At 41.6% G+C, this 11,954-nt stretch overlaps 1 protein-coding gene across 2 annotated transcripts; it reads left to right on the forward strand.

The window, feature by feature from the left end:
- Positions 1–474: 474 nt before the first annotated feature.
- On the forward strand, positions 475–9,665 carry SPATA2 (spermatogenesis associated 2). 2 transcript variants are annotated; one of them, XM_073309447.1, is made up of 3 exons: positions 475–650; positions 5,033–5,460; positions 8,172–9,665. In XM_073309447.1, the coding sequence occupies exons 2-3, from the start codon at positions 5,143–5,145 to the stop codon at positions 9,423–9,425; spliced, it is 1,572 nt and encodes a 523-aa protein (XP_073165548.1). In that variant the 5' UTR covers positions 475–650; positions 5,033–5,142; the 3' UTR covers positions 9,426–9,665. The 2 variants fall into 2 exon arrangements, with proteins under 2 accessions (XP_073165548.1, XP_073165549.1); XM_073309448.1 differs by lacking the exon at positions 475–650 and adding an exon at positions 660–799.
- The last annotated feature ends 2,289 nt before the right edge of the window (positions 9,666–11,954 follow it).

Consider the following 11,954-nt stretch of genomic DNA (forward strand, 5'->3'; position numbering starts at 1 on the left):
AGTGTGGACGTGAAACACCACTTTAATTACTGCCGTGGCTGTACGTCAACTCACATTAACTAAATTTTATAGTGTAGCCAAGCCCTTAGGCAGTGCCTCAAAGGCTGATCCATTGGCACCCTCACCAAACACGGCTCCAGCTGAAGTACCTGGGACTCTAGTTCCAGCTGGGCTGGCAGTGGCCAGGCACATCCCAGGACAATCAGCACCCTGCCCTCAGACTCGCCCTGTCGTGAAAAGCCCAGTTTTGTTTAGCAGGCCACTTCCAGCCTAGGCCCTGCTGCAAAGGGGTAGCCAGGCCCCAGGCACCCTGCAGGCCTATAGGAAGAGCCCTCAGGGCAGGAGACCATGACAGGAAAAGACCTGCCCGAGGCTACTCTAGCCCTTTAAATCCCCCTCTATGACATCACAAGGCCCACGAGTGGCGCATGCGCAAGGAGAACCTGCACCCGTATTACGTCACTTCTTGTCCCTAAACTGATTTGCTGCCGGGTTACTGTGGCTGCCGCTGTTTCCCTTCGGCTGGAGAGCGGGGCATGCGGGGCATGCGGTGGCCTCGCTGGCGGAGAGGGGCGGAGAGCTCCCTTACGAGCTAAGGCGGCTGCCGAGTCCTTCCCGAGAGCACTGGGCATGCGCCAAAGCTCTTCCGGGTCCGTATGCTTCCCCACTCGCCCGCACGGGGGTCACTTCCGGCTGCTTGGGCGAGGACGGGGGTCTGTAGCCGGGGCACCGGTGGCTTCCTGCAGGCGCGCGGCGGCTGGTCGCGGGACCCGGGCCCGGTTTCCCCTCGTTGCGAGCTGTGAGTGAGGCGGCCCCAGCTGGGGAGAGCCCCGAGGGCGAGCAGGGCCCTGTCCCAGCCGCCCGTCCCCGGGCGGTCCCTCTCGGGTGCCCGCGGGTGGCTCCTGGTCGTCAGCGCTGCGGGTCCTTGTCGCCCCCCGCTTCGCCCGGCTCTCGTGCGCCTGCCGGTGCGAGGTGCCCGGCCGGCCCCGCTGCGGGCCCCCGGGGCGCGGGCTCTGGGTTTCGCTTTCACTCGCCGGGGGAGGTTTGTCTGGCGAGGTGCAGCCCTGGCGCCCAGCGCCCCGCCAAGCACAGGTGCAGAAGGGCCCGAGAGATCTCGGGCTCCCCTTGGTTTCCCTCAGTCCCAGTAGTGTGATCGGAGACTTCCTCCTCCCGGGGGGCTGGGCGAAGATGCCGCGAAGGGTGGTACAGATCTGCCCATGGAATCGTTTTGGAGACGTTGTATGGCCTGTGTTGGGCAGGAGGTCAGACGAGGTGATCCCAATGTTCCCTTCTAGCCTCGGGATCTATGGGAAGAACCGCATGCCACGACGTAGTGTATACAGACAAGGGTCTTCCACTGACTATCTCATGCACAGCAGGTTTTGAAAAGGGTCCTAAGGGTCCATCTACATTGCAAAAATAAATAATTAAATTCCCCTAACTCCCAAATGGCAGCGAGTCTCAAAGCCCAGTCAACAGACTTGGGCTCACTGTCGGGCTAATGATAGCCGCATAGATGTTTTGCAGCTCTGAAATCCAGGGGGGGAGGGAGAGAGTTCTCAGAGCTTGAGTTCCAGAGGGATCAGGAATATCTGCATTGCCACTTTTAGCCCTGTAGCCTGAGTCAATTGAGGCTTGATGCTGTGGTGTTTGGTTGGTTGGTTTTTGAGTGTAAACATACTCTGAAGGAGTGGAGAGGATGGGAGCCCATGTAGATAACTGAAGGCCAGCAATGATTTCTTATAAAGTTTTTCCTGACTTTGTACCTGTCCCAGGAAGGCTCAGAGGCAGAATTAGCTGATGATTAGCAGTGGAAGAATATTCCAGGAGAATGCTCTCTTTGAAAATGTAGAATTGGCAACATGTTAAGTGAGGAGAGAGCTCAGTTTTCCCAAACAGCATACCATGGAAACAGGATTGAGAAGGATGCTAGGTTAGATCAGGGTTTCACTCAATTAGCTATAGGTTCAGAAACTGATTGAGCTGGGTACACTGGGTCAGTTTATTTTTTAGGTTCAGTTGAATTCGGTTTAAAATAAAAATAGCTGCCTGCTCGATGAGACCCTGTTGCATGAGCCTCTCAACCTCAAATTGCTATTCAGGGGATATGCCTGTGGGTTTGTGGTAAAATTATTTTGATGGTTCAGCCACATTTCATGCTGTGTAGCTCAGTGTAATATGAAAGCTATGTTCTCACTTTCTGGGTCAAGGAATCCCTCTTATAAAGTCCTGATTCAAAGAGCTAATGAGTATTTTGAATGGAACCAATTTGTGTAGTTAAGATTTATGGCAGAAATAGCAGGGGGATTTTCTTCTGTGGGTCAGGGGATTTTTCTTTTCAGATGATTTAGAAACCTTTTTGAAGACTAATCTAAGACTGGGTGGGTTTTGTTTATTCTTAGTGGGACAGAATTATTTGATTTCCCTATAGATTGCTCTGAAATTGCCAATGGTAATTCAGCTTTTTCTAATGTAATCACACTTCTGAAGGTGGCACATTTATTGTCTTATTGTGCTTAATATGTCAGCTAGTTTTCTTTAGTTTTGTCATTTGAAGAGTTTTAGTACTTCTGGGACACCACTTCTTACCTGAAATACTACAGTTTATAAGCAAACTGATGGCTTTGGTTGAGAGTGATACATGAATGTACCTTGTAGTCTTCTGTCTTTTAATAAACTTAATCATGATCTAGGATGTCTTAACATTCAAAAACATTTTTGTGTTAAGCATTTTCTTGTGCTCAATACAATACTCTTCTTTTTTTAAGTGTTGGTGAAAGCCTTAGAGATTGAAATTGGGAGAGGGATAGCTCAGTAGTTTGAGTATTGGCGTGCTAAACCCAGGGTTGTGAGTTCAATCCTTGAGGGGGCCATTTAGGGATCTGGGGCAAAAACTGGGGATTGGTCCTGCTTTGAGCAGGGGGTTGGACTAGATGACCTCCTGAGGTCCCTTCCGACCCTGATATTCTATGATTCTGTGAAATCCTGTTGCCACAAATGGCAAGTCATGGGAGCTGGAGATGATTATGAATGTCACAGTTCATAAAATCTTTACGAAGGACTTACTTGTCTTTAGGGGACTTCCTAATCTTAATGCCCCATTCATGTAACTGCTGTATCCTACAATTTTTGAAAACAGAGATGGAGGTTAGGATATCTGATCCAGCTCCATTCTAGTGCAGGATTGTTCGCAGTTTAAGTCTCTTATCAAGACTGGTTTGAAAGTCCCAGTTGATTGGAAACAATCAGAGCTCTTTTGCATAGCCTAATTATTTAATTTGGGAGGGAGGTGGTGGTTGAGTAGTGGCATTCTGCTGCTTTTGTCCAGTTCTGTTTTATACAAATAAAGAAATAACTTTAGGGAAGGGGCACTAAACTCATCCTGTGGAGAAGACTCAATTGCATTTTTATTTGTGGATCTTGGGCTGAGGTATGAATTTAGGACTCCATATTCCCTGTAATTCACAGCAGAACTCTCACTGATATCAAGAGGGAAGCTTGCACAAAGATCGCTTGTAAACAACTTCTAACTTGTTGTTTGTTCACTTCCTCATTGTTGTATTCAGCATTACTTGGTGAAAGAATATTCTTGAATTTGGGACCATTGAAATTTGGGACCTTTGTTTCTCTTTCTTCTTCGTCCTCTTTTTCCACCCTGTTCTTCTTCTTCCTGATGCATCTTCTGTCCAGCAGAAATTCTCATTATCCTCTCTCTCTTCTCCCCCTCCACCCCCCCGGGCTTCATTCCCATCTGCTAAAATGATCAGCAACTGAATAATTACAGGTGGCATTTACATGGGCTTAATGTGGGTTGGGGAGTTTACACTTTTGAGTCATTGTTTCAGGTTGACTGCAGACTCAGAAAGACAACACTCCATTGATTTACATTTGGCTCACAGTTGGGAGGTTTTCACAACCATAAGGACTAGAAGTATATTTTCTTTAAAAATGAGAGGTTGTATTCTGTAGAATCTGGATGACATCAGGGCCACACAAATACATCTCAGTTTCGGTAGCATTTGGAAGCCAGTGTAAAGGGCTTGCCTATGCAGGAGCCATCAAGTCGCTAAAGTAGAAACACAAATATTAATACACTTGTAAAAAGCATAAGTAATGAAGGTTTTGTATTACACCAGCATAACGGGTCCAAGCAGGGCCCCTACTAGCTGTTAGAAGTAGGGATCCCAGCTTTTAATGTAACTGCCAGTTTCAGGCTAAAATCTTGGCTGTGCCACTTGCTGCCCCCTGCCTCTTGTTCAGTTGCATGTGACCTCTTCCACAGTTATAAGATGCATGTCAAGCCGCCCCACCTGCTTGGCAGGGTAGGATATGCACAGCTGGATAAGATATCAGGAGCATACAGAGGCTTACAGATAAGGTACAAATAGAAAGACTAGCGTGCTGGGCTGTCCAGTCCATGCAGTTAGAGAGAATCACAGCAGAAGTCCTGAGTTAAGTAGAAAGAACCCTTTTGGAGCAGTTCATGTTTGTTTATATATTTTTTTTCTGGAAGAAGCAAAATAATAGATTTAAAAAGTCTCTGATTATAGTTCTCTTCATGCAATTTAACTCATTAGCCCCAGAACAATATAAACAGGTCACTTTGTTTTCATCGCACCACACCCTTGCTTTTACTCATCAAACCATTCTATTCTTATGGACCAAAAAGCTCTCTTTAGGCTCACGTGCACCTGATTTCTTTGGGGCTAGGGATGCCTTGCCAGATGGGACTTGGGGAAATTGTTGTGGACCCATTGCTGGGATTTAACTCCCAAATGTCTATATCAGTCTCTAGCTTGGCTTTGTTCTAGGATGCAGTTGGAGAAGAGTGTACAACGGCTGTGAAGGGCTCTCCAGGGGGCACCAAAAGACCAGTACACCTATTACATGGTTACAGAAGCCTGAAGAGTTTGTGGTTGGGATCCACTGTTCTATGCACACTTTCACAGGCTCCTGTGGGTATGTGGAATTACAGGCATGCTGGAGTAATACAGCTGTAATGACTTGTCTTTGTTTTTTCTTTCTATTCCAGAAGAATCACAGTTACTGAAAACTTGTAAAAGGCTCAGTGATCCGCCTGTTGCAGAATAACCATGGAAGAGACGAGGTAGCCACCCAAGAGTGAGCCAAAGTCCTGTTTCAATGGATACGAAATATAAAGACGATTTATTTAAGAAGTATGTACAGTTCCATGAATCCAAATTGAATGCTTCTGACAGCAAACAGCGCCCTGTTAATGATGAATATCTGCGAGTGGCAGCATCAGCCTTACTCTGCCTTCCCAAGATTGATCCCTTTTATAGATTCCGGTTGATTAAATTTTATGATATGGCTGAAAATTCCCTAAGATCCCTGAAATCCTCAAATTTACGTTCTCTCCATAGTGCATTCGCTATGCTGGAGATAGTAGGAATTAATCTCTTTCTTTACCCTTGGAAGAAGGAATTCAAAACTATAAAGGTAAGAAGTCTCACATATGGTGGTAATACATTAGAACAATGATTTGTAGTTTCATCTAACTTTATTCCTAAGTATTTTTTACATTGCTGAAAGGTGACAGATAGGCAGTCCTGGAGTCTGAAATCCTCTCTGTATCCATAAAACAGGCACAACAAAAGCAGAATCAGTGCAAGCTTCTCCCCCTCCCTTCAGCCTACTGTTGTATCCTGACTTTGACGGCAGGGGAATACCGCTAGGGTGAATGGATAGTTGACTTTTAAGTTCACTCAATATTTGCCCTTTTTGCTAGCACTGCTATTAATTTAGCACTAATTGCAATGTGCACTGTTTTGTGAAGTAGACACTTGTTTACCAGGCACTGGATTGGGAACCTCAACTCCTTTCACAATGGCAAGCAAACTTCTTTAGTTTGTTTTAAGAACATCTTTCTTCATTCCTGATCACATGGAGCCTTGATTTTTTTAATGTCCTTTCAAATTCCTTACCTGTGTCGGGTCTTTGTTTGAGATTGATAGTATTTAAAACCCTAATATACTTCTCATCATATGTGCTATTTGTTTAATACTTTTATATAGCTCAGCTTAGAGTAGACCATGGAAGCAGACTAGTTAGCGTCTCTTCCACTGCCAGTTTGGAGTCTGGTCTTGTCTTTGGGTTCTCATTTATACTGGTTCAAAGCTGCAGTGTTTGAGTTGTGAACACCGTAGGTGAAATTTTAAATCCAGACAGAAAATTGTTTTTGGAAAGTTGCCTATAAATACTTCTAATATAGCCTTACAAAGCTATACTAAACTATTTGACAGTGTCCTTTAAAAGAAAAAATTCATGGTGCATTGAGTAGTTTCTATTACATCTTGGAGAGGTGGGGAGGGGGAACTATTCCAGACTTGTAGAACTCTACATATGTCTAATTCCTCATTGCACTGAAGTCCTGAGTGGTAAGATCTTGACTATTCCAGTCTAGGGCACCTCTTGGGATGCTAACATTGTAGACGTTGGTCATATATTGTGGTTCTTTTTACCACTATGTATAAGGTTGACAGATCCAAATAATTTCCACTTGTGACCCAGTATAGGATTTGAACTCCAGTCAGAGCAAACATCTCAGCTATGTTGCATCACAAGGGATATTTCTTATGGATCCATATGTTTCGTCGTCCCCCACAAGCCTTGTTTTTTACTGTAGACTCTTGATATATAAAACATGACTAAGGCTTAAGAAAATGTAGAATTTACCTTCCATTTCAAACACTGTAAACCATCATCCTCTTTTGGAGTCAATTTTGTCAACAATATTGAAGGCTGTTAGCTCTGGTCAGACTGAAATATTTCACTCACTGCTACACCTCAGCTCAACGTTTGAGATTTTGTTTAAAAAAAAAAGTACTAAGAAGTTTTGAAGTGAGACGTCTTCATTAGCTTTTTGACGCATAGTCATTTGAAAGAAAAAACTGTAAGTATGTTGTACAAATTGACTTGAGTGAACTCCTTGCTTTAAAATATTATGATTGTCCCTGGCCAGATATTTGCATTAAGCTAAGCAGCTCAGAAGAAAGGTCAGTTGGTTCCCAAAAATAAAAGATAAGTTTGGGACAGTGTTTCACAAAGTTGCAAATAATTCATTTGGCTGCTGTGTTTTTCTGTCTGAATCAGTGAGCAAGTGCTTCTTGAGTTTCTCAGAGTGGGTAATCCCATAGCTTTGGATGTTTAGAAAAGAGTGTACCTAATAGACCTTTGTAAAAGTTGGCCTAGAACACACTTGTATTTACATGCGTGTTGCATCTTAGGCTTGTATTTTTAGCTTCTTTCCCAGGAGACTTGCTCCTCCTCTTGAGGAATTTTCTGTCCTTAATAATTATTAGCATGTGAAACACCTTTCATCTGAGGCACTTTGCAAATGCACGTAATAAATGTTACGTCCATTACAGATAGGGCAGCTGAAGCACAGATTATTGTCAATGCTTCATGGCTGCAGAATTTGCTATAAAATCCATCCCTTCCTGCAGAGGTGTGCTCCAAATATGAACTGTCATTTAAAAATGTTTCAAACACTTATAGTATGAAGAAAACCTTTGAAATGTGAACAACATAAACCAATGCAGCACTCTCCTCTCCGGTCTGCAGACATCCTGAAGTATTTGCTGAGATTTGAACTAACATCGTTCATTTCAGTATATCGGATAAGTTTTTAATGTCAACATTAACTATTTCACTGACTGCTTTAGCAGAAATATCCAGTTAATTTTGTGATCCCATATTCCCAATATGGCCACAACTTTCCAGATTCTTAAATATTTAGCTGTCCACTACCCGCTTCTGAAACCTCCACCTTCCCCCCCCAAAGCTTGTACAGTGCAGTTGTGTTGTAAATTCAATTTCTGGTACATTAAAACTGGAATACTTAGGGGAAGCATAAAATAAACAATTTAATAACAGGAGGATTACATGCTGATCATATGGTCTTCAAATTTAAGCAAAACCTTTCTTTTTTGGATTTATCTGAAGCTGATGCAGAATGTTTAGTCTGTCAAACAGGAATGCTGCAGAATTTGCGTTCAACTTTTGTGGAGTACACGTAGTCTTTGATTGTCATAGATTGATTAGATAGGACTCACAAGGTACCTATATTGTACCCAGCATTGTAGTGTCTGAGCATCTAGTCCACCACTGAGCTTATAACCTAACTTTTTCCTTTATTTTCCCCCTTCCAGACCTACACGGGACCTTTTGTTTATTATATAAAGTCCACACTACCTGAGGAGGATGTAAGACAGATTCTGAACTACATGGGGTATGTCCAAGAACTGGGAACCATGTATAAGCTCAAAGAGCTGGTTGATGACTTCCATGTGAGAATGGTTTCATTTGAACTCTTTTTGGCAAAAATAGAGTGTGAACAACTGCTTGAAATTCACTTGCAAGTGAAGGATAAAGGTTATTCGGAGCTTGATGTTGTAAATGAGCGAAAAAATAGCAATGAAGATGTAAGAGGCTGCTCAGAAGCTATGAAACGGCGCACAGAATGCAAAGAAAACTTGAACACTTCTATGGCACGCATGGTTCTTCAGAAATCTGCTAGTGAAAGAGCCTCTAAAGATTACTTCAAGCCAAAAGTAAGCAAGCCTTCTAAATCCGTGGATACATATGACAGCTATTGGGAAAACAAGAAACCACCATTGATGACTTCATTGAGTCTCAGAAAAGAACCAATTTTGGTTGATACAGAAGATGACATTAAAGATGAAATAATACGTCCATCACCATCTCTTCTTACTATGTCAAGCTCTCCACATGGGTGTTCAGATGAATTTTTGCCAATTTCATCCCATCCCAATGGCATGTTAAGAACAAATGTCCCCTACAACTCCTATTTTTCTGCTCAAGAAGACTTAGACTTATATACTGATCCTGATTCTAGAAGTATGTTAAACTTTAAAAGACAAGAAGCTAGTAAACCTGATGTATGGCTAATAAGAAATGATGTCAATCCCATTTACCACAAACGTATGCATCTAGCCAAAGAGACAACTTCCCTCAAGTGCCAGAATTGTGGCATAACTTGCGGCACTTCTGTTTGCCAAAAGTGTGAAAATCTGCTCATCTATAGGCAGGAATATCCAGCAGTGAAACAGAGCAGTTATTCAAGCAAAACAATTCCAAATGATGGCTTGTCTCCTGGCTCTGCTTTAAGAGAGAAATCTCAGTACGCATTACAGACTCAGAGTCAAGAAAGAGCTGCTCAACTCAGTTCAAAATCCAAGCCTTCAGGCACCCTGCGCTGTAGCTTCTGTAACCGATCTGGAGCTGCAAACACATGCACGTTCTGTTCAAAAGTCTCATGTGATGCTTGCCTCAATGCTTACTATTATGATCCCTGCTGTAGAAAGAGTGAGCTACACAGATTCATGCCTAACAATCAATTAAACTATAAATCAACCCAGCTGCCCCACCTTGTTTATAGATAAACTTGAAAATCTGTGTTTGAGGGGATAAACAAGGGCTAAAAACACATGGAATTTTCTGATTTCACTGGTAACAAATATGATACTGACCTCTTTATATGTAAATATAAAACAACCAGATGTGTGCAGTTTTTGGAAATACATTTCAATGATTAGTGCCAGTTTCAGTTTTAGTGGCTTCACAAATGCTGCATATACATTAGAGTTCATGCTGCTACCATTTAGGTGATTCTTATCCGATAACTGCTTTTCAATTAGATGGGAGAGAAGAGCACATTTTCCTTTAAAACTTGGCAGCTGTTGCACTTTAAATGACACCACACTTTTGTTATTACATTGCAGTTATTGCCTCACACAAATAAAACTACATAACAGTATAAAATCAAGAAATTAAGAGCAACATTTTCAGTGTATTGTGAAATCACTGTCTGTTTTGATAGAGTAACTTTAAAATACTTGCAGGAAGTATTTGCAAATTGCTTGGTTGCCAAAAAGGACTAATTTTTGAAGAGTTTGGCTGCATTTCCTGAGCTCTAAAATGTAAACACCGGGACAACTCCTCTTCATGTCTTCATGTTTCTTCTTCTCCCTTCCATCCCCCAAGATGTTTATCTCAAACTTATACAATCTGAATTTGAAAAGAGTTCTTGCTTTATTTTCTAGTATTGCCATCCTACTGGTTTTTACTGTGTGGTATCTTTAAAAGGTGAATCTGTATACATGTCACTTAAATTATGCCTGGAGTGTTGTCTTTCCAGTTGAGTACTGATTTTATTCATCTTCTGTTGCACATTTATTAAATCCCATTCTTTGTACTGTAAATAGGTGATTTGGAAACAGTTTATTTTTTAATAAATAGATTCAATGTGTTGAATTCTAAAAGTGGTAAAATCATTGTAACTATGAAGCCTCTCTGGGTTATTTGTTCGGATGGCTTCCCTTTGTTTTTGTTTGTTTGTTTTTTACATGTACTGTATTTCATGGTTTACTACAGTCACTGTGGCAGACTGATATTATTGGCTTAGAAAGAGTTTTTCTTTGCTTCCTCCTTTAAAGAACTCAAAGCTCTCACTCAGGAGAGACCTCTCCTAAATTAATTGGAGTCTTACCTGAGTAAGGACTGCGGGATTTTGGGCCTAAGTGCGCATTTTCTTCCCTTATGCTTATGGGAACTATGTATGCATAGATGATACACTCTGCATCTAAATCCACTGCAAAGTCTATAGCATAGCTCAGCAGGTAAGGCAGTGATCTGATTAAAATTCACAGAGCTTGTATGACTTCCATTGGAGTAAATCCATCAGTTGTAGACGTGAATTGGGCAGTAGAACTGGCAGTAGAACTTATTATTTATTTATATGACTGTGCCTAGGAGCCCTAGTCCTAGACCAGGATTCCATTGTGCGGGGTGCTGTACAGTTTGGCCCACAGAACATGTAATAAATTAAACTGCATCTTCTATGGACAGACTTTAGTCTTAGAGGAAAAGAAAATCTGCAAGAGCCCCCTTTTATTTTCTTTTACATTCAGACAAGCTAGTTAAGACAAAATATTGGGGAACTTAATCTGAGTATTGGAATCAAACATTTAAAATATCTAAAATTATTTAAAGTGTAAATTAATCCACTTTGCACTAAAATAATACGTTTTTGAACAGTTTGATTCTAGGTTTTTTGTTTTTTTTCAAATATCCATTGACTCTGTGTGGAAAAACATGCATGAATGATTGGTCACCAAATTTGTCTTATTGTTTTGGGTTGAGGGGAATTAAATAGGTTAATATTGTGAACTTACTAAAATATTTTAGCCATAAGTGTGTCAGATATACAAAAGAAAAAGTGAAACTTGATTTTGTAGAAGGTTAAGAGAGGCTATTGTGACTTGCATTAAGATATAAAGTAAATGGCATGTGGTTAGCTATCAGAAGACAAATCCAGTGACTGCAACTGGAAATGTTATAAACATGTATTATCTTGCTGACTCTGAAGGCTACAGCAGGGGTTCCCAAATTTTTTGTTGGCATGACCCCATTTTAATGAATTCTTTCCTGCCAGGACTCCAGATAACATGGAAGATGCCATTTTGTAGAACAACATGGCATGCTCCATGCATTGCGACCTTGTCTGCACTGTATGTGCAAGGTCATGCTGCATGGAGCAAAATGGTGTCTGTCCTCTGTGACCCCATGTACTGACGGTGCATTGTGACCCACAGTTTGGGAACTGTTGAGCTAGGCTCAGTATTGCTTAAATGAATGATAAGGTTTTCAAAATCTTAATGGCTTTTTTATAAATACACGTGTGTGTGTGTGTGTATCTGTGTGTATATATATATATGTATAAAATAGAACACATGTAGATACAGTATGTATATAGTGCAGAATTTAAAACAACTACTAAAACTACTACTAAAATACAGTCTGTTAGGGTGGCTCTCATTTTGGTAGTTATTTTTTCTGTTCATCTTTCTGAAGTGTCATGCCTGTTTTGGCTGCTATACAATGTACCTTCTAGTTCACTAGTTCAACTTCCA

This window comes from Lepidochelys kempii, chromosome 13 (assembly GCF_965140265.1).
Source record: "Lepidochelys kempii isolate rLepKem1 chromosome 13, rLepKem1.hap2, whole genome shotgun sequence".
NCBI classification, from domain to species: domain Eukaryota; kingdom Metazoa; phylum Chordata; order Testudines; family Cheloniidae; genus Lepidochelys; species Lepidochelys kempii.